Consider the following 23,896-nt stretch of genomic DNA (forward strand, 5'->3'; position numbering starts at 1 on the left):
AAAAAAAAAAAAAAAAAAAAAAAAAAAAAAAAAAAAAAAAAAAAAAAAAAAAAAAAAAAAAAAAAAAAAAAAAAAAAAAAAAAAAAAAAAAAAAAAAAAAAAAAAAAAAAAAAAAATTAAAAATCTAACCAGAAACAAAATTAGAACTGTGTATTTATTAATATCATAATGGATTTTAGTCAAAACAGCACTGACTGAGGTGAAACCATCCTCTGCTACCAGGCACAGAACAAATTCAGACCCTTCTTAAGGAACTGCCCAATTGCAGTGCACAAATTACTTTTAGGAAGCATCATGGGAGCACAACATGCAATTAATTCTCTGTATTAACCTTTTGTCAGCCAGAAGACATGTATTCTAAGAAAGGAAGAAATACAATTAGTTAACACTGTGCATCTCAGCAGACTGTCATTAAAAAAGACACATTTTTTGCTGTTCTCAGCTTTGAGAAAGATCTTTATTGCTCCTTGCAAGATGAAAAGCAGAAAAAAGAATCAAAATTTAACTAGCTCTTTGATGAAAACTGTTTTTTTATGTGTGCTTCTTGTAACTAGTCTGCACCCAAAGGATTCATTTCCTGACTGCTCTTACAGAAAGTTATAGCAAAAGAAAGGCCTGTATAGAGAAAAGATACATAGTTTCACTACACCCTGTTACATGAATAAAAATGAAGCACAAGATCTTCTGAATACTTTATTGAATGCCCCAATAAATCAGCCAATGCTGCTTCTGAAAAATTTCCTAACAATGCAACTCATTTTCAGTATACCACTTAAATTATGTTCAAGTCCATAAACATTATTTCTAATTCAGAAACAAAATGTGCTGAAAATGCCTCTAATGGCTGTTACAACTTAGTGCTGCTAGCACAGTGTGGAGACTCAGTGTTTACCCTCTTTGCAATTGGATTTGTACCATTTCCAAATTAACTTCAGCAATTCTACCATATTATTACACAGTCCCATAAAAAAAAACATCCACACGGGGCAAGGGACATCTTATCTCAGGTGGTAATCTCTAGGGGATCACAATTGATTAAAACACTCCCAAATACTACTTTAAAAACAGTCCTTATCGATCTGGATAGCTGCTTTATTCCGCACTTTTGCATTATGTTAAGCTTACTTGCACTCACATTTTTATTACAGCTGTAACCCAAGAGCCCAGAATTTTAAAAGCCTGGCTTCTCACAGAACAAGAACTAAGGCCTTGGCACAAACCTCCTGAAGAGAAAGTTCAACTGAAGAAAGGAAGATGGAGAAAAGACAATACCTACAACACTTCAAGGAAATAAATGTATTAGAACCACAAATGTTACAAGTCTGAATTCATGTAATAAATTACTCATTTGAGAAATCAAAACAGCAATTTAAAGCTTACTATAAAGCCATTTTGAGAAGTGAATTATTAAAGAAAATTAAGGTAATTAACACTAGATTACTTGTAAATAACTTAATTACGGAAAGAAATAAGCAACTGAACTGAACAATTCTATTTTAGCACCTTCATTTTCTCGTTCCCTAAGAAGTAGAGCACATTTCACTGTGAGTACCAGTGCTTCAGGAACCAGAAAGCATTCTGACCAATCTGAAAGAAACTGCCCTTTCCCAAATTCTAATCACGAAAACGAAAAATATGACAAAACAAAACTTACAAGATTTCAAAAATGGCCCAGAAGAAGAGAAAAATGTAACTATTTCATACTCCAGTTAAATGTCTGGCCACGTGTCAAAACAGATTCATTCCAATGAGATCCAGATTTCATCCCAAGAGCAATTAAATTCTCAGCAAAGCAGTTAAAACCCATCTGTCTCTTCAAGCCAGATTTCAATTATTATTCAGTAATCCTATGTCCTTATAATTACATTGATGCTCACTCTGCATATACCCAAAATACTGGCTTTTTTTATTTCAATAAGAACTAACATAGCACAAAAATTCATGTTTTCCTGGAGCCCACAGTAAAAAAGGGTCAGAAAACTCCATCTCTTTTGCATTTTTGTAAGACAGGGTCTTGATACGACCTGATAATACAGGGAACACTCGTAAAAGTTTCCTGTCTAAACCTATTTGACCAAATGAAATCGTTTTAAGAGAAAAGAGAAAAAAACCCTAGAGAACAACTTGTTCTCTAGAGAATATTAAAGAAAGAACTAGTGAAATATTTTCAGTTTAAATTTTTACTTCTTGCAGACCATTAAGCACTAGAATAGTTTAAAAACAAGCACATACTTCAGCAGACTAACAGCTCTCTTATCTATCCTACTCTAAATGTAAATAAGGACTTGCACTTTCCAAAAATATTCAAAGCTTCACTCTGAACAAACAAGTATTAAAGCCCATGTTTCTCATGTGTCTACTTAATGCAATGGACAGGAGCAAACACAACAGCTCAAATCTCACTACAACAAGAGAGTGTTTCATTACAGTTAAGCAAAGGAGCCACAAGACTCCAGTCGGGATGCAGGTTTTGGGCTACACTGCTTATGTGTTTGGGGAACTGCATTTCCAGAAACTAAGGAAAATAAAAGTCTAGCAAGGTTGATGTATTAGACTACAGCCCAAGTCCCCATTCCAAGAAACAGAAAAAAAACAAGTCTATGTTTCCTGCGCTCTGAAGTAAAATTACTTCAGTCCTAAGCAGCCATTTCCACGATCACAGCAGAAATCAGACACAGTCCTGCAGATGTGTAACTACCAGACATCTACTGAGGGACTGCCAGCCCTCTCCACTGCTAACTGAGTAGGCAAGCAAAATACTAACAGTCTCCTCCTTCAGTGAAAGAGAACTCATCTACAGGAACTACAAAACTCAATCACTGGTTTCAGCTTGGCTCTGTAAATTGCAAAGTTTTGGTTTTGCAATAATTACAATCGTAAGCAAAATCCAAACTTAGAGACACAGCAAATGTGTAAATCCCCATTAAGGTTTGTTATTTCATTGGGTTTTTCCCTTTTTTTCTGTCATGTAACTTCTTATTTCGTTTCAAGGCTTTTTTGCTTTTAATTATGATGTAAGTTTCACTTCTGACTACTCATTCAGTGCCTGTGAAATGAACCTCACATTGCTAAGCAGTTTTCTGTCACACAACAGTGGAGCAGTTGGGTGTTACAGTCAGTGGCTGAAACACAGGACAGGAGCAAACAGCACAGCAAAACATGAGCGAGAGTACGTATAGACAAATATTGGTTTTGTTGCTAATTTACAGAGTCGTCAACTGCTCTGCTAATCATCAGTCCTCTCACACAGAACTGAGAAGGAACAGCATCAGTGATTTGGTGCTCAGCAGCAAAGACCAGCTGATGAAAAGGGTATAAGGAATACCAACGAAATCAATGCTTAGAAATCTGAAAGGAGTCCAGCAGTTAGCAAGTTAACCAATTCCCTTGTTGCCCTCAAAACTGGAAATAGAACAGTGGGGATAGTGAAATAAGTTATTTTTTATTACATAATTAGAAATAATAAAAATGTTTTCACCCTCACAAAATATCCACACATTTCCACCCAAGCTGTTAAGTCCCCACAGCATCACCTTATGATATTATTTATATTCGTATAACTTTTAAACCTCTAACACTGGATTGCACATTTTCTTCACATCTGTTCACTCAGTTAGTGAAGAACAGAAGGACTGCCCTAAAAGAGGCCGAATTTATTTTGTTCTTTCCCCACTGTGTCCTTAAAACCAAGATGTACAGGGAATAGCAAAGTTATCTGCTTTTCTCCCCGCAAAAAAGGAGCAATAAGCTTGAGGGGTCAGTAAGCTCCTTCCACTGCCTTCCTCTGCTGCTTGTCATTCCAGAAGCCCAGTCAAAACCCCCTTTGCAAAAGCTACCTTTTTTTTTTTTTTTTTCCAAATCTCAGATCACCCAATAGGAGCTGCACTGCCATCTATGGAAAAGCTTCGGAAAAAGCATTTGGCATTTAGTATTTGTTGATACGAAGGAGGATGCAGTTTAAAGGACTAACAATACAACAGCACGGAAATGAAAATAAAAAGGCAAATTACACACTAACCACGACCAATTAGTCCCCATCTAATTCCTTGAATTGCTACTCAGCTACATTGCTTCTACTCACCCCAGCCTGTGCCACGGAAACTCCAGAACCCACGATCTGCTCTGGTGATTGCCCTGGAAACACTAAATCCAAGGGGCAGTCCGGCTGGCATTAGCTCCAGCACTCCAAACTCTTAAATCTGACTCTCATCAACTGGATTTTGACACACAGATACGAACTGCTTTTACCTCACCACACTAGAAACTGCATAATTTGATCACGTATCTCCCAGCAATCAAAACATGAGATGTGTTGACTAATCACAATAATTATTCTCTTTTTTTTTCTAACGTGTCCTTATACTCCTTGCTTGCAGAGAAAAGGAAAAACATGGAACAAAAGCTTACAGTAACCTACCCAAGAACCTAATTCTTCAGAAATAATGAATAACTGCATCAGAAATTCATCTGCATCTTCAGATTACAAACGATAATTGTTTAATCTTTAGGCTAAATAAATCAAATATATCATGATTTCTGCCAAAACCAACAAGCACAGGAAAGAAAAAAACACCAGAAAAACACCACTAAGAGGCAAGAAAACCCTTCAGAGCTACATTTTCCCCCTCAAAATCCAAGCTGACTGAAAATACATCTCTGCCTTGTATAAATAAATCAAGTATTATTGATGTTTTTCTCATTTAGATAAAAATTCACAGCACAGTAAGCACTGAAATTCTGAAGCATTAACAGGATCAAAATCAAAATGGGCGGCAGCAACACATGACTTTCCACATTCAACATCAAGCCTTACAACTTCTTCCTTTCTCTACCTCCTCAAAACCTAGTAAATACATTCTTTCAAGTTGACTCTAAAAAATATTTGATTTCAATAAAGAAAGAAAGAAACCAAAATAGTGAACATAAAAGCATTCTAATGTACCTCTGCTCTAGATGGCTTACAACAGCTTCTGTCAATCAGAAGATTGATCCAATATCATTTCACACACATGCACGAATTAATACATGGAGGTCACATATATCAAAACCCAGATATATGGTCCAAAAGCATGGTAAAAGAACCGTCTTCCACTTGTTTGTTAAACTACACAGTATGTATCAAAATATCTATATTTAAAACTTACCAAGGACAAAGTTTAAAAACCTCCCTCTTTTCCTGACATTTGTAGACGTGTTTGTGGATAAGGGTGCTTGTTTTTGCAGTGGCCTACATTAAACTTGGGTTTCTTCCCTATAAACACCAATAAAGCTACACAACTGATACTACAAAAGTCGCAAACTGCTTTTCTAAGCTGGTCACAGCTGCCACAAAAAGTTAATAACCACTGCTAAATTCTTCCAAGCCCTACATCCCAATATCATAATTTAAGACTAAGCAAACAATACCACAAGCAGCTAAAAATATATCAGGAATTCGTATGTAGTTACACACAAAGAAGGTAATTACACATCTATTTCCAATGTTCAGGAACAATCTCTACTGTTCTGCTCTTGGGTTGCAGCAAAGAACCTTACTAAAATTACAAATCAAAGCCTAAGTAGGTGCCACAAACCCTGGCCAAGTCTGAAAGGGGTATCTACATTACTAAATTGGCAATGGTGACACAGTATCTGAAACACACATTGATTATACCAAATAGGCTTTGCTAGATGTTCTGATTGTTAGTAATGTTTTATCATGTTAATAAAAACCAAGTCGCTTCATTCAAAAGTCTGTGCAGACAAAGGACAGGACAGACAGCAGTTTCCTCAGGCCCACCGAAATCCCAAGGCTGGCTCCCTGACCTCAGCTGGAGGATCACAGCACAGCAACTCTCCATCCCCCCCTCAGACTGAATGAGGTTTCCTGCAGACCAGCTTCAAGTTTAACAACAAGCAAAAGGTTGTGATGTATCTTATGTATCACAGCTGAGATGCACATAGTCCTGCTACAGCCAGGTATCTACCTGAAAGACTCTATGCTTGAAAAATCTGAGAAATCAAAAATCATCTTCAGTTCCCAGAGGCCCTCTAAAAGCACGGTACAGAAACAACACAGTCAAGAAGTTAGAGAGGCAATAGCTACTTTCTTGCTTTCTCACTCCTATGTTTAGAGATTGGTAGGAGATATTTAACCTATCATTTGCAGAAATTAAATTCTTTTATTTGTGAGTACTACTATGAGATTGCATATGGAGTGACCTGTTTTGTCCTTACTTTAGAGAAAAAAATGTATGTTAACAGCCTAATCAAGGTCACCAGTCCAGAAACAGGAGTTCCCAGACAGTAAGTTTCAAAAAGCTATCAAGTAGAGAGGACAGAGGAAACAATTATCAAATAAAAAAATGCATCAATATTTTAAAAATACACTTAATAAGCAATAAACTCAACCCACTATAATCATTCAAGTTATGTATATAAATACATACTATGCTGTTCATTTCCGAAGAGTCGTAACTTCCACATGGATGGACGCTTCCTATAGGTTCCAACCCTTCTTCATCCCACATGTACGTGCCATCAGAGCTGTCAGATGGAGAAAGCTCAAAAGAGGACCCAGCTCTATAGTTCATCTCTGAAGAAATGACATTCTCGGTAGTATGTTTTGTGCTTTCGCTGTTGTCATCCACTGCTTAAAGAGAACGGGAACAGTTAAGGTTCCAAAAACAATCCAATATTAAAAAAATAAATGTTAAAATGCGTACTACTGGTGTGTAAACTTTTCTGAAACCATACTGTAACAGAATACCTGAAAGCCTCCTACAGTACTGTTCCCTTATCCCAGAGGGGAGAAATGCTCAAGTTGGTTTGGTAGCTACAACTAAGTAGTCCTCCAACCTACATCTTTGTGAAACTTTTATGCTGCCCCAATTCACCCACAGTGAAAGCTACTTTCTAGAATTCTGTATCTCTTTAACATACTAGAAGGTGGGTCCAAAAATATATGCTTTGGATCTAGTCTTTCAATTGCAACATCTCTCAAAACACAGTTTTATCATGAGAAGCCCAAAGACTTGAAATTGTGGCTTTCAAAAACATATTCTCATGTCTTCAGCTCAGGTTTAAATAATCAACACAGCATACACCAGGAAAAACAGAAAAACCAGCAACATTCCAATTTACAATTCAACTTATTTAATTAGACAACCTACACTTATTTACACCACTTAGAAGCAGTTACAGCTGCTCTCTGCCTACAGAGACGCAGGGAGGAGGAGTTGGAATTTCCTCAAAATATCACCATCCCAGAAAAAATGAATGGCAAAGCGAGGATACAAGGAATCCCACAACCACATCACAAACACGTTTAAAGGAGGTAACCTTCATTCTTATCACAAAGACAAAGAGCTCTAATGCTTGGGAAAGAACTACTATGCAGAAAAGGTGTAAGAAAACAAATATGCCAGCATAGAGCCAAACTGTGTTCTGAAACAATCCACAAGCAATGGGCAATTACATTAAATAACTACTGTCAGAGAATTTTGACTTAGTACCTAAAATTTCAAACAGAACATAAAGAAAAAAAAGTATTTACCAGACACATTTATATCAAGCCAGTCATCAGCATTACAGCGAGATCCTCCACTTTCCTTGAGAGACGTGAACGGCTCAATGGACGTGATACTCCCGTGCTCTAATTCCTGAAGGCAGCTCTCCTTCTGCTGTATTTGTATAGTTCTGTTTGCATCTTCTATATCTATGAAGTCATCACTGAAATCTTCACTCAAATCATTCTTTTCAGAGGACGACAAAGAAGATATAGATATTTCATCTCCGTCGTCGCTCATACACATGACTTTGGACCCATGTTTCCCCAGACTTTCATGCAGGCCCTCATCAGATCCTGTTCTTTGAGCACTGCACTCTATAATACTGTTTTTCTCAACTGCCCTGTTAATATTTGTTGAAATTTCAGAGCTCTCCACGGTGTGTGTGTCAGGAGAGGTACTTTTGCTGCCATCCACAGCAGTATTCCCAGCAAACCGCTGCCTGGTAGGCTTGAGCAGAGAAGGACGACTTAATCTGTATCCAAAGGAAGGTGCTGACCCAGATCCATTTGACAGTGGGGGTTTCTTGGAACAAGGAGCTGACACACCGGAGTACGGTCTGGTAAACCCATACTTCATCGGTTCATTTCCATTGGGTACATCCAACTGACACGCGTTCCTTGACAGCAAAGTAGACCTCTGAGACGTCCTGGCAGCCACATTTTGACTATGATAAGGCCTTGTAAGATCCACAGCTTTATTAAAGGAATGTGACCTGGTTAGAGATGCAGTGGGAAGGAAAGAATTCTGAATGGAATGTGAGAAACTTTGGGATCTTACCATTTTTTCACAGGAAAAAGCCTTGCTATTGTCTGTAGATTGCGCTAGGCTTTCTCCTGAACTTATCCTTGTGGCACTGGAATTTGCTCTAGGTCTCTGCAAACCTACCACCGGCCTATTTCCATAAAATCCATTTAAATTTGATCTTGGAGCATTGAGCCCAGAATATGAGGTCCTTCCTGACAGGGTACCTTTGGTGAATTTAGCTGAACTAGAGAGTCCGGGTAAAGACTTTGGGTTTAACTCCTCGGTAGAAGATACAAACATATTGGTTGGCTTTGCTGCTTTTGATGCAACCGAAGCGGGACTGTTCAAACCCACCCTGAGCTCATCATTGCCCAATGCTCCTTGAGATTGAGGATACTTCTCAGAATCGATTAATTTTTCGCTGCAGTTGCGTTTAGAGTTGGCCTCTCTCCCGTTTTGATCGTTAAGCTGACATCTGTTAGATTTTTTCCAGTTGAAAGAGAAGGAAGACATGCGGACAGTGCCATTGTGCTTGCCGAAATTTTTGCCCCCATTACTCCCTGCTAAGTTGACGGCCGTCCCGTTGGGCACAGGTTGCAAGACGCTCCCTAAAGTTTTCGTTCCATATTTCGGTAGCCTGGAAACCAAGGATGTCCTGGTCGGGTTTTTTTCTTCCATGAGCTATTGGGTTCATTGGTCCTTAAAGGGTGCTTGAATCTGAGAAGAAAAAAATAAAACAAAACAAACATCAAACCTGGAGTAACCACACATTAAACAACACAGTTTTATATACATCTGCATCTGTGTGCTTCCTACATTCCTGTGCCTAACTGTACCATGGGGATAAAAAGTAACCCGTACACATTTTGTGAACTCCAGAGAAATATCTGCCACCAGAAGTTATTTGGAAGTTATATGTTCTTCAGGTCACAGTTCCCTCCCCCAGCTTTCCTTCTCTACATAAACTGCCTTTTCTTTTCCTTCCTTTTGAAATCTACAAAATAAACTTAAAAAGGGGTTAGGTTTAGTTTTTTGGTTCGTTTTTTTTTTTTTTCCTTTTACCCATTTTGACCAGCAAACTGAAAGAGAACTTTTCAACTGTGTTAGTTATTAAATTACGAACTTTGATATCTAGTTTTTTTTTTTTTTAAAAAGCCACAAATATACGTAGCATAAACCTGTGGTCAGCAATGTAAACCTGCAAAAATAAAATCAGACTGAAAGCTAATCTTTTGAGATTATTTTCTCTTTCCCCAATGTCTATGTTACAACACAGGAAATAATCACTCATCATATACCCTCACCACAAAAATTTCTTTCCAGACCTTACTGATATCCCCAAATCAAGATTAACATTCCTAGCCAATTTTTTTCCCCCTCTTTGTATAGAAACTGTAGTCTGCTTTGGAAATCTACTTATTCATGTACAAGACTTGAAGTACAGGGCAACAGTTGCACGAGGTCAGTGTGAGTGAGTGTATTCCAGAGTTTGACTTCTGTGCAGACATGCACTAACACAAAATCCCAGCTAACAAAGTGTGAGATAAAAAGATCCTCGAAGAATTCACGCATTCCCTTGTATCTTGAATTTTGCTTCCATCCACCTGATTTGGAATACTACACTCTTTAACTGAAGATTTGTTATATCTCAATTTACAGTCATTTGGTCTATTTTATATCAAGCTTATTTTATAAAGCCATTTCTGCTTCAAAGACATATCGTTGCCTCAAAAACTTTTGCCTTGAGAAAGAATTGTGATCTCCTTGCTTTTGACATACTTTTTGTTTCTTCCCCACTCACGAACATTTCAAGCCCATGGTTTGGATAACTAACTATGCCTGTACACCCTTTTGTACAGCACTGGTCTGCTGGTTTGCCTGACTCTACAATACAATCCTGTCTAAATGCTATTATTAAAGGCTTGTAATTCCGACACCACCACCTTGAGAAGTCTCCAAGTTTCAGTGTTGCAACTTAAGACACGTTGTACCCTTTTGTTAAATTCTGTATTTGCAAGAACAGGTTCCTGGGGTTTTTTTCAAGAGAGTTGTAAAAGGATATCTTGTCTTTGCTTAGCCTGGATTTTGTTTTTATCAGTTCCAACCACTGGTCTCACAATGACGTAAAGACAGAATTTCAGTAATCCATACGTTATTCCCTGAAACCATAACCCATATTTTTCTTTTCCCAGACCCATACATGTCTGGCAGACTGCAGAAAAAACAAAATTTTTTAAACCATGGCAATCACTATTAGAACCAACACACAGCAAGTAACATTATACTTATTCAAAGTACAGAAATTATCTTGTGTAACCACAGCAAGCATCACCTTAAAGTGAGTCACTCCCCAAGCTGCAAGACCTCAATAACAAACACTTTAGATAAAATCAAGGTGGCATTAAATTCATGCAAACTGAAGTGCCCTTAGGATTTTGTCAGTGAATAGGATGCCCTGGAGCATCACTTCTGGAAGGAGATTTACATTACAAAGATAGAAAGAGAAATGTACTGGAGACATGGCTTTTAGGGGCTCCTAACTTGTGAAAACATCAGAATCCACACCCTACAACTGGTAGGGCTTTTCTATTTTCTAATACACAAATCCTGAGTTTTAAAATACTCAGGGAATCCTTGCACATCAGAGACAAAACCTTCACCCAGCTGTATAAAGAAGCACATGATTCCATCCCCTCCACCCCGAAACAGCAGAACATTTTATTTATCACATATAATACCTGGCTCTATGTGGATTTAGATGACTAATGTTAGATTTTTGCCTACAGTGTACCTGCACACTTGGCAAAGGAAAATATCATTATGCTTTAACACCAAGTGTCAAAGATATTTACTTTACGTCAACTATATATAGTAAAGGCAACAAAGTAGACTTTTTTTTTTTTTTAATAAATCCATGAACAAAAAATGGCCTTTAGCATCCGGATGAATTCATTCCCACTAAACATCAGAATCCTCAGATCCCTCAGAAGATAACCCAACTCAAAAGAAAAGGCAAGTCTTGTAAAGAAGTCTTCCAAATTAAAAAAGTTAAATTAGGAAGCTGCTAATTTAACTTTCATGCTTTATGGATAATTCCCTTTTCACATCTGTCTACCATCTCTTAGGTGACTGCAAAATTTAAATGAGGCCATTTAATTAGATTACTTTAATCCACCACCAAGTGCTGCAAATTAAACTTGAAAAGGAGACTTTTCAGTTCTCTAGGAAGGGTGCTTGCTCATTTATCCTTGATTAGGTAAAGACAGCACATTAGCTTCAAGAAAACTGACTGCTTAAAACACTTCAGATAATTAAATTAACAGACAAACAATACTGTCTGTATTTTATTAGCTACTTAACTGTAACTACTGTGCCACCTTTTCAAATTTGGGGTACATTTGTTTTGTTGAAATACAATGCCATAAACAAACACCAAAACTTAACAGTATCACGTCTGGCAGATTTTTCCCAGAAAATGGGAAACTAAGTTCTCAAAAATATCACTAATCTTGACATATATTTACTGCTAAAGATTACAGTGTCCTAACAAAGAAACGCCCTTATCAAGCACCACAGTACCTGCAAGTTATAGCATGATTCTTGCATCCCAAAAAATTCAGGTTCAGTGTAATTTAAATTGTAGTCTGCTGTACTATAAAGAAATTCAAACTATTTTTAGACTTAAGTAATCTATGGATTTTTTAAAACAGACATTTGGGCAAATAAGTTTTATATTCTTTGCCTTGGGAAATATATTATCTGGTGCACACAAGCCTAATCAGGAATTAAGCTAATTATAAAGAGCCTAGCCTTACATAATGATCTAGGGAAAAGGAATTAAAACCCACAGACCCTCTCTGAAGTATAATCTGAATTAACTGAAAAGCTGCTACATCCTTACCTTCAAGGATACTCAAGATCCTGGTGATAAGCAAAAGGATATTCATCCTCACTCTCCTTTGTACTTTCTCTATAGGATTATTTACACCTCAACAAAATCCTCCACCATTAGTTTCAACTAGAAAGCAACATATTGACTCTTACTTCATTCACAGTTTGTTTCAACACCCCCAGGAAGGCAGTTTCCTATACATTAGCTTCTCAGCTAAGTTCAGCTTTGCATCTGAGACTCTGCCCTACATGTTGTGGAATGATTGTTACAGTAGAAGGCAGCTTAAGGTTCATACATTTCAAAGTCTGGGCTCCTTGAAACGTTGTGATCCCCACGACCCACACCACCAGAAAGCTAACAGCATTTTCAAGTTCCAGATTGCCATCAGTGGGACCGAATTCTCCTCCTATTGTCACAGCAGTGTGGAATATACAGCTGCTGGATGAGGCATAACTGACAGACTGGTGACAGGCGAGACCAATTCCACTCTGCAGACCCATTGCTAGGCCAACAGCTCCAGATTTATGCTTTCTTCACATGAGTTTAAGTGCACACGCATTTCAGCTCTGTCCTGTGCATGACTAACAAAAACACCTCTCTGTACATCTCTGGGTTTTAGCACCACAGCTTCTTGTTTATGTATTTGTTTTTCTATTCAGGACACACAGTGTGAAGATCTTTTCATCACTGATTTTCTGGTGAAATTTAAGCACACCTTAAGAACTATTTTTCTTAAAAATGTAATTAAAAATGCATTAGGGCAGCTTTGTGAATATATCATATTTCCACAAGTGCAGGGAGGTATTGAATGTCGTAAGGGAAAAATCAGGGAGGCCCCTGCAACAGATGCGGCCAAAGGCTTCTTTATCACATACTTAAGAACATTGTAAGATAGGGAGCATGGAGCAGTTTTAGCTTTAAGAGAAGCATGGGAGCTCAGGAGAATGGAAGAAACTGGCAGGAGATCTGCCTAGCAAACAAACAACTGCTCTGAGCAGGACAAGCATTGGGAAATCAAGGATCGTGAGTCCTGAGGAAGTTCTGCATGTTGTATGAACAACACTGAATCAGAATGCAACTAGAAATTCTGATGGCTCCAAGACTGAACTCTGAGTATTTACAACTGTCATATATTTTATGTTGTTTACCCAGCACAGACTGTTTTCAGTTCAGTCAAAAGAGCCGCTTCTTCTCAACTGTAAGATCCAGTAAAATTTAGCAGCTCTGCAGTAAAATCCTCCAACCCTGCCTTACTTCTCTCTTCACTTTCTCCAAAACACCTCTTGTCTCGAATCAATGCCCAATGCTTTAAGAAGGCACCCATAAATTTTAGCCTCTCTCCCTTTCCTGTGTCCAAGCTGCAGTGGTTAACACCAGCTTCCTTGACAGTCTGCTTTCTGAAGGTACCATTGCATGAAGCACGGCAAAAAATTCCAAGACACTCAAGTGCTTATTGTTCTATTTCTCTGCAATCAGCTTGCTCTTCTGTGTCTGAAGTTGTGAGATTCTGTTTTCAGATCTCAAGACAGTTTAGAGGCAAGTCCTTTTCTGTTCTTCCTCCCTCAAGCTTATGATGTTCTACCCACTTGTAAGGGTAGATCTATCAAAAAGCAAGCAAACCAGTTATCCAAGCTGCTCTTGTGCTGAATTTTACTTACTGTCAGTCAGAATGCACTAGGACAAAGAACATGATAATGAATAGAGATAAAGGGAGAAGGCAAGGAATACATCATGAAGCGATTGAGGTTTCTGTATTTCTAATATTGAACAATATTGAGCAAAAAATGTGACATCTCTTGCCATCTTTAAAGGCATTGTTGGTATTCATCAGAACAGGGTTTCTTAATGCTTGAAAGTCAAGAGGACACAAGCACTTGCTGGAAAAAAAAGAAATAGCAAAATGCAGCTCTGTTTTGTAGAAGAAAGCTAACAAAATACTCCCAGAATAAAAAACTCCATCCCTAAGGGCCACACTCTCAATTCACTCTGCCATTAATGCTCTTTACACTGAGCACCTCAAGGAGGCAAAAAAGGGCTAAGTGCTGTCTGCACAGACATGTATGTTTTGTAATCATTTGCCCACTTGTGCTTTGCATATTAGCAAAACAGAGACCAAACATTTTAAACTCCAAATCTTCACATCGAGCATTACCAAAAGGTTGAAACAAAACAGGATATGAGTTATCATAAACCCCTTAAAATTTTGTTGAAAAAAAAGTCATATAAATTTTATCTGCATGATTGCAGTCAAGGTCCAGCTGCTTTGCCAGCTGCAGCAAGGAGCAGCTTCAGCACAAAGAAAAGGAGATGGAAGATGATACCTGGGGGTAGAGTTATATTACTCCCAATAAAATAGAATATCAGAGTCTGCAAAAAGGAAGAAAGAGCATTTAAAGTGCTCTTTTGCATTCCTCATAAATGGTACTGAAGATTGTTACAGTTCATTCATAAATGGACATGAAGTGAAATGACAGTTTCTTCTGCATTAGAAAATGACAATGGAGCTTAACTGGTCTCAGGGACAGAGGTCAGCCAGCAACTGGAATAAACCATTGGAGAGGCTCTCTGAAGCTGCTATTCATCTGACGCATCCTCTTTGAGGAAGTTATCAATTCCCTTCTTTGAAATATCTTACAAAACCTGGGCTAGCAAAGTCAACTCTGCACCTGCACATATAAACACCGCATAGTCCCTGCAGAACCAACTCCAAAGCACACGACCCAAAACACAGCATGGCTGTCACTAGAAATCCAAAGGACACAAGGTGCAGCTGACAGAGCACTGCACGAGGTGTGCTGATCCCGAGAACACCACAAGAGGTGTGTGGGATACATTTGTAATCTATCAGAAACAACTGACATCGATGGACACAGTCATGCCAATGTATCTAGGCCCAGCGCAGAAACACTTCTTCTGCTAGAAGGAATTAAATTACGTGGATTACTTAAATTGTTGTGTCACACAACAACCAGTTCAAGAGATTCAACCTCAGCAAGCAAGTCAGGCTTCCTCAGTAGAGTTGCTTAAAAGCGCTTAAAGTGCAAAAGACGCATTGTGCTCAACGTCTTTGCTGGAGACACAAAGAGCCTTTATTTGCTTCAACTCTTTGATGACACTTTAAATTGTTACCAAATTTGCAAGGATAATAAACAGAAAGGGGAAAAACCAAAGCAAGGACAGACAGTACCTGCCTGCCTGACAGATCTAATGCCCTGAAACCCAAAGACAAAGTCACTCAGCTACAAAGAAGCAAAAAACTATTCTGTTACTCAAGCATTTCCCATCATCCCCAAAAAACACCAAACAAACATACATCTATATCTAGGCTCCTCTCCTCTACTGTCTTACCACTCCCTTGTATTTGGCAAGATTTCTGTAGCAAAATAAGCCACAATTGTGTATATGCCTCTGTGTGTGTACATATATATTGGAAAGACTCTGATCTCTCCCATCAAAGTCTTCTTTCTAAGGTTTCTCAAACAGGTAAATCTACCCTGATTTTTGGCATTCTCACATGGCTAACAAGGCAGAAGACTGTCAGAGATATCTTTCAGAACAGTTTTAAAGGTGACGTTCCTTGTTTGTATCATAAAGGCAAATTAAATTTTATGCTGTGGTTAAGACTGACTAAATAACCCCAAGCGTCAACCGCAGTCTAAAATAAAAGCTTTCTACAAGTAAAATGGCAGATCTCGATCTCTCCTTTCAAAAATTTTGTGATTGTGTCAGCATCAAAGCAACTGACAGCTGAAACAGGCCACTGCTTTTGCTGATGGTATTAGTCCTTCAGCAATAGCATTTCACATTGGTAACTTAATCTGCCTTGAAAGAATAAATCCAGAAAGATCACATCTGTCTCAAAAGCAATGTCAGACTGCAAACCAGCAGAAATCACCTGCTGTTCTCTGGCAAATATTTCACATAAAGACAGAGGAGCATCCTTTTCTCCTCAGCGCTACCCACTGTCACCAAATGATTCAGACACACCATTCCTACCTCTAAGTCTCCTTGGAAAGACTTCACCATTGATTCAGTAACAAACCCCAGTCAGCTTCCAGTTACCGTTTTTCAATATTTATGTACCTGGAGCAAGATTCTCTTGCTGATAAGAACAGGCAGGCTGAAAGCCAAGCGAAATTTTGAATGCACCTGATTTTAACTGGAAATATCCCTTCTGGACTGCCATCTTCTCCATCCTACCCCTCTAGTTTGTTCAACTGATGCATCTTCTCCATGGAAAAACACTAAGATGCCTTGAGCTACAATCATCTTACAGTGGTATTTTTCAATATGTATTTTGTAATGATTAAATAATGACTAATGGTAGAAACAATACTGCCTGTCTGAACCACTGCTGAACAGTTTATCTATGTGGGTATCTAAAGATTAAGAATTTCCATTAGTTTAAATCTGCAAGGAGGCTGTGCTTTCTACCAATACAAAAGCTTTTCCCCGCCTTGAGTCACATGTGATCATTCTTTCTCCTGCTGCCTGAGTAAGAATTCCAGTTATAGGTTAAGCTGAATGACAAGTGGAATAATTGGAGGAGACCGCATGTAAATCATGGAGCCACTGGTGCTGAGATATCTTCTGAAAGCCTGAAGAGGTTCATAGGTGATAACTGAGCAAGATTAGACAAGATGAACCAGAAGGAAGACAGAAGAAAATAGTTCTGAGATCCTCTTCTCTACATACTGCCAATGCTATTTCAACATAGTTTAGCTTTTTACGTAAGATCAGAGTCTTCAGGGAAGAACATGTCAACACATAGCTACACATCTAAAGGAAAAAATCACTGTTAAGTCAGCCACCACTGGATTAAAAAAAATACTAGAAAAAGGACTGACAAAGAAAATCTTTAATGCTGCTATCATGAAAGATAGATGGTGAATCTTGGATAAGCTAGAAATATTATACAAATCATGATATTTCTCTAGGTTTTGTTCATGGCACTTCAATGCCCTGATTCAATTCTCCATACAGTTCTGCCAGCCAATTTTATTTTAAAGGTGGTGAGAAGTCCAAAAATACCATTGTCTCCTGTGGCAACCTTAAAAAAAAAAATTGTACCAGGGAGAGGATGATCAGAGCAAACATGCAGTGTGACTTCCTCAACTTTCAGCTGCTTTCAATTCATAGGACTTCTTGAATTTGATGCAGCTTGTTTAGGAACCCTCCACAGATCTCTCATCCACTATCTTGTGTAACCTGTCCTTGAGCCCCCAAACTTTCCATCCATGACTGCCTTAAGCAAGGAGTTCCAGAGCCCTACTAGTAATTCTTTTAAAGGTTATTTCACTGTCTTCCACAGTTTTAGTAGTTTTCTTTGGGAATCTACTTGTAAACTCCCTATGTGGCAAGAAGGGGCTGCTGCTTTCTGCTCTCCTTGCTGACATAGTTTGTTTCACATCCACGTGCTGTCAAGAAGACCCTGTATTATTTGAAGCTTGACTTTACTTTAACATCCACTCTTAACCAGAAATAGTATTGTATTACAGCTTTCAGTTGAACCCTGCTCATTTTTGAACCACATGTTCTAGGTATCACTTTCTTGCTATTGAATTTAATTTCATTAGTGCTAGACACATCCAGCTTCTGGCTATTCCACTGCTATAAATCAGTTCCCAATCTCAAAACCAAACTCCCTAAAAATATCTGAGTACCAAACAACTCGGTATAACAAACACCAGTATGTTTTTCCCACAGACTGGCAACCTGTATTTGGTGTTTTCCTACCAATTTTCTGATACACAGCTATCCTGGAATGTACCTATCGAGGTCAGTTTCCTGGCAAAAAAAAAAGATTCTCCAAGAAACTTGGACACTTGTAACTTCAGTTATGTATTTATTTATTTATTATTTACTAAAACTTAGAGGAAGGTGATAAATATAATTTGTTTTGGCTAATCAAGATCTCAAATTTAGTCATTGTGAAGTTTTATTTTTATAAATTACCATTTCAGAAAGCTTTCATGATTAAAAGATCGGGGTTTTGTATTTTTAACTCTGTTTACTGATGGACAAGGCTATGCAGGTTGAAAGATAATAGTAGGAGACTGGAGGAGAGCAGCTTGGGCCTTGCCAAATTCCCACCTATGTTAGTCTGCCTTACTGAGACAAAAAAAAGCCATAGCATCCCCCAACTCATCAAAAATACCTATCAACGTGTCTATGTTGTAATTTTAACATATAAGATAAAAAAAATGCATTTAAATAAAGCCTATCTTTAACACAATTTACAAGAAGAACATGAGTCGGTTTTGTATCATAGTAATCCACATTGTACTGAGAATCTCCGTATTCATCTGGAAGAGACTCTGGAGTGTCCACCTTAAAATACATGGTATTCCTAAGGAAAGAGAAACCCTTGTGCTGTGTGTGTCACAAGCCACTTGGGCTGATTAGCCTAACAAGCACAGATTTTCTTTGGCTTCAGGGAATAAATTATTTGCAATTTAAGGGTTATTCCTGATCTATACTTGTTCAACCACCTTATCAGCCATTTCCCCTGGCTGGGAAGCCAAGCCTCCCTGCAGGGAGAGCCTTGCCATCATTGCCCACACTTCTTCGATCAAGGCCATTAAAACGCACTCTGCAGAGCAGGACCTCAGCTCAGCACAAAGTGCTGGTGCAAGAAGTCATTTTACTGAGAACTTGTGACATCAGTTCCCCATGTGACCAGGGTTAAGCACTCCCACCCTGAGAAGACTTTCTTTCATTCAATTACTTTAGGATATTATCAGCAGAACTGCTGCAGCTGGATCCTCCTTTTAGGATAGAGAAGAGCTGCTGACCGAAGTCCAGATCTCTGCAAATCCAGCTACTTTTGATCAAGGAGGAAACAACACTCTCAGAAGGTCTTCCAAAATGCACCTATTTGATAGCAGTTTAGGAGTGAGCTGGAGTATGTGTCCCAAAGCTACAAAGAAATGCAAAGACCTGTCTTGCCTAGCTAAACTTCAACTTTGGGATAATTATTTTAATGCTGTTGGAATTTTACTGTAACATACATGTGTTCAGGTATCCAGAGATTTACATAAGCTATTTTTTATTGCTCCAATTGAAACACAATACAGGATTTTAAACCTAATTATCGCAAGCACCATTAGTATTTTGATCTCCTTAGCGTTCCTGTTGGCATGGAACTTAACCCTGCCTGAAAGCTTCTAATTAAGAAGATGGTGCTGCTGTTTACACTTCCAAATAGTGGCTAAAAGAGAACACCACAACCACTGCTCTAACTGGCTACCTTTTGTTCCTTCAACTCTTCTCCATTTCGATACACTAACACTTTCTAACAATTTCAGGCAAGCAGTGTTCATCTGAAGATTTAAGGCATGATATTTTTTTCATCCAGAGAACCCGTGCCAACACTTCTTACTAACTGGTTTATTCCAAATAACCAATCCCTCTTAAAGGATGATCAGGTCCAAAAGTAATGGATTTTACTCCAATGAGCTTTTACATGAACAGTTCCATTAAACAGGATTACTCATTAGTATAACAATACATTAAATGAGATCATCATGTTAATTTACTATTCATTTTTTCCTGTATTCATATACAGGAAATTATTCCTTCAGTTCAAAAACACAAGGTGTTATAGTGGTAAAAAGTATCAAACATGGAAGTCTTCTAAAACTGAAACATTTCTACTGTTTCAACAGCTTTACAGTTTGGAGACAATACTGGGCAGTTTTTGGAGCCTAAACGTTGATATTTCTATAACAAAAAGTACTGTCCACGAGGAAAAATTAAACTTTGACTTTAAAATCAATTTTTTTACCCTAAGTTGTATATTCACATAAATCCTTGACATTTAGGTAGCTGGTTATTACTAATGTTCATTTGTCAGGCAATCATCTCTTCAGCTTGGAGGCATTTAATTCAAAATGGGCCTGAGTTATGTGATCATTATACACGTGAGAAAACATCTGGCAAATTTCACTCAGTATCACCAAACAATGTAAACATTTACTGCCTCACACTAACCTGAGGAAGAGTTTTTTATATCCGACTTCCTCAAACACAAAATTTTTGAAGTTTCAGAGAATACTCAAAGTGGTTCTCAAGTATAAAAATGGAACAAAATGAGACCTTACATCCAACTTCACTTTTAATACCTTCGCAACAAAAAATTCTGCTCTGCCTCAAACTGAGGCTCAAAGCCCGCAGACACGAAGAACAAACCTGCTAAAAAAACGAAGTACAGACCCCGCAAGTAGAACCAAATCCCCGGAGAAGTGGTTAACATCTTCACATGGCGTACAAGACGGAGAACCAGATCGACAATCCTTACCTTAATTTGTTGTCTGGCCTGGACACTAACGCTCTGCTGCTACAGCACAAAGTTCCCATGCAGTTTTGCTTTCTTTAACCGAAGATAAACAGCTCGACCTCCTCCAGCTCAAAGTTAAAGGCTGAGGTTGCCTACGTTTCATTGTGTGCCAAAGTACATCTGACAGAACGCGACGTGAACAGCGGGCTCTGGGTGACGAAAGCAGAGTCTCGGTGTCATTAAAGCGAAATCACCACAGCGAGCACAACACCCCCTCGGTACAAACCTGAGCAGCTACACTGGATACTCCACCATCATTATTATCATTATCATTATTATTATTTTCCACCGTTACTATCCTTCTTTTTTTTCGCTGCTGTCACTGAACAACCACACACCGGGTACTTTTGCTCCCTCCCCTTTCCGGAGACGCAGAACCTCGAGACACACAACCTCGAGCCGCCAAGACCTTCGGGGCTCGCAACAGCCGCTCCTGCAGGTGCGGGTCGGCCCCACACGCACCCAATTTAAAGGACGCGCAAACCTCCGCAGGGCCGGCACCGGGGGCACATCCAGCGGGCCGGGACACCCAGCGGGCCGGGGGCGAGCGCTGCGGCCGCGGGGACGCGCAGGGGGGGACGCGCAGCGGGATAACGCGCAGGGGGGGCCGCCCCGCCCGCCCTTCCCCAGCCCCCCGCGGCCGCCGCTGCCGCAGCATCCCTGGCCCGGCCGCGACCCCCGCACCGCAGCAGGGGCAGTGGCCGCGCCCCGCAGGCCAACAACCCCCGGCGAGGGGCCAGCCCCGCACTCACCGCCACTCACCGCCGCCTCCTCGGGCAGGGCCGCTCCGCGCCCCGGTGCCGCCGGCCCCGCCCGGCCCGGCCCGCGCAGGGAGGGGCGCGGAGAGGCGGGCACACGCAGCCGCCCCTCGGCCCGCCCTGACGTCAGCGCGGCCGCCCCGCCCTGCCCGTGGCCCCGGAGCCCCTCAGCCCGCCCGGCACCGGCCGATCGCTCTCTGCGATCCGCGTCTGCCATCCCCGTGTGCGATCACTGTGTGTGATCCCCTGTGCCCCCCCCCCCCCCCCCGTGTGCCAGCCCGCCCCGGCGATCCCCGAGCCCGCCGGCACAGCCGAGGGCAAGCGAGCGGCCCTGCGGGTGTGCCGGCCCTGTGGCATCGTCGAGTCATCAGAGAGAGGCCTTTGAGGTGGTCGAGCCCAACCGCCGGCCCCTAAAACGCTAAACCACATCACCCAGCCCCGGGTCCGGGCACCGTGCTGATCACAGCGAGGTGATGGGTTTGACCCCCTCACGGGCCATTCATTCATTTAAGGAGCTGGACTCGATGATTTTTGTGGGCCGCTTCCAACTCAGAGCATTCTGAGAAACCTCCAGGGATGGTGACTCCGCCACCTCCCTGGGCCACCTCCCGACCACCAAAACAGTGGAATTTCTTTTTTCCTAATATGTAACTTTAATCTTTCCTGTCTCAGCTGAAGGACATTTCCTCTTGTCTCACTGCAGGCACAGCAGAAGAGACCGGCCCCCACCTCACTGCAGCCTCCTTTCAGGTGGTTGTGAAGAGTGATGAAGTCCCTCCTGGGCCTCCTCTTCTTGGGACTAAACAACCCCAGCTCCCTCAGCCTTTCCTCACAAGACATGTCTTTAAACCTTTCACGTGCCTTGTTGCCCTTTATTGGACTCGCTCCAGGACCTCAATGTCCTTTTAAAGTGAGGGGCCCAAAGCTGAACTCAGCACTTGAGGTGCAGCCTCAGCAATGCCAAGCACAGCAGGGGATGATCACTGCCCTGGTCCTGCTGCCCACACTACAACAGAGAGCACTCGCAGGAGAAAGGCCTCACAGATGACTCAGCTACATGAAAATCCCGATGGACTCTTGCAGTCAGCCACAGGAGACCAGGCTTTCTCCATGCTGGTGCTCACAGAATGAACTGAGAGTTTAATTTCTTCAAATTTTCTGCCTGTGCTAGGAATTAGAAGGCACTGACAGAAAGTTCGGGAAGTTCCGTGCTGGTGGTTACATTAGATGGATCAGGGTGTTTTCACTGATTCCATACTATTTCCACCCCACTGCTCTGCCTTGGGGCTTGTGTTTCTGCATCTCCCCCAGTTTGGGACCTTCAAGTTTGTGTTGTCACATCATTTCAGCATCTATATCGCTGCGCTTCACCTTCAGGGGTTCAAAGTTTCTTTTCATTTGAAAGGTTTTCTCTCAAAAATTTTCTCAAGTTTTTACCTGCCTGCTTCTCCAGGCCTCCCAGAAGGGAGGGAGACGAGAAGTAGCTTCAAGCTACATTTGTGCAGGAAAAAAAAACATCACCCTGTAATTGATAAGCATTTTTCACCACAGCCTCTTCACTGGAAGTTGGACAGATGTCAGCACAGGCACTGCAAGTGCCTCCTCATCTTTCTAGGCACAGGGCGTGAAGACACCAGTACATTTGCCCCTTAGGCAGCAGAAGGACCTTTAAGAAAAAACAATGAACAAGAACTGAAGCTTTTATGTGTCTTTTTGCCTAAACTTAAATGTACCAGCCACATTAATGCATTTATTCTTAGAACAGTCTGAAGCATAATGACTCCCCTGTGGTACAGGAAGGAGAGAAAAAAAAAAAGGGCAACCAGAGAGATTAAATCTCTTGCTCAAAGCTGAAGAGACAGCAAAGCCAGGAAATGAACTCAGATTTCCTCAGTCAAGCATCAGTGCTTTAACCATACAATCATCCTTTCTTGCAGTCGTTCTCCGCTTCTGAGCATCAACTGCATTAGCATAGATTTGATTTTTCCCTACTTTGTTCATCAAAACGACTTCACTGTTCCCACTGAAATTTCCTCCAACTAACTTTCTTCTCTATTTCCTTCCCAAAAGTAAAAGAAATTATATTACAGACTCACTTAGGGGGTGAAATGACATTACAGACTCACTAGGAGAGTCTTAAATTTCCCATTGCCTGTCTGTAGGCACTGGCAGGTGTTTCAGTGCCAACACTGGAATATCAGCTCACAAAGCAACTGAGCAGCTTCCGTGGCACATCTCTGAGGCAGGCACCCAAAGGCACAGTGGAGGAGACCAAAGAACAAAGATCAGGGAACCGGGAACAGTTGTAACCAGCACAAAGGAGGCACATAAGCTGTGTGTGCTGACCTGGAAGTGGTGGTGTAACTGATACTTTTACTATCTGGAAATGATCATGAAACAGAACTCTGAAAGAAAAGTACAGACATAAAAGAAGAAAACACCTAGAGGTATTTTAGGATAGATTTGAGAACCTCCACTATCTGTTTAGACATGTAACAGATTTTCACATGTTTATATAGGCTCTTTAGATTAGGATCCAGTCTTGAAGCAGAATTCATAGTTTTTGAAAATTAACTTCAAAAAAGGGAAGCATTACACACACAACTCCAGCTTC

At 40.3% G+C, this 23,896-nt stretch overlaps 1 protein-coding gene across 7 annotated transcripts in view; it reads right to left on the reverse strand.

Annotated features, from left to right (window-relative positions):
* CCSER2 (coiled-coil serine rich protein 2) overlaps nt 1-21,338 on the reverse strand; it is a 61,158-nt gene extending 39,820 nt beyond the window's left edge. For 4 of the 7 annotated variants that reach the window (XR_003573848.1, XM_027907136.1, XM_027907139.1 and 1 more), the window contains exons 1-4: nt 21,277-21,338; nt 20,486-20,673; nt 7,535-9,011; nt 6,429-6,631 (exon numbers count right to left, since the gene is read on the reverse strand). Coding sequence is in view for 6 of the 7 variants with exons in the window: in XM_027907136.1 (XP_027762937.1) it covers nt 6,429-6,631; nt 7,535-8,972 (1,641 nt within the window). In the remaining variant the exon portion in view is untranslated. The remainder of the gene's footprint in view (nt 1-6,428; nt 6,632-7,534; nt 9,012-20,485; nt 20,674-21,276) is intronic. The other 3 variants (XM_027907137.1, XM_027907141.1, XM_027907140.1) reach the window with 1 other exon arrangement.
* Nucleotides 21,339-23,896: the final 2,558 nt, after the last annotated feature.

This window comes from Empidonax traillii, unplaced genomic scaffold, assembly GCF_003031625.1.
Source record: "Empidonax traillii isolate 1590-97213 ecotype Southwest subspecies unplaced genomic scaffold, ASM303162v1 scaffold1405:size211071, whole genome shotgun sequence".
In the NCBI taxonomy this organism is placed as follows: domain Eukaryota; kingdom Metazoa; phylum Chordata; class Aves; order Passeriformes; family Tyrannidae; genus Empidonax; species Empidonax traillii.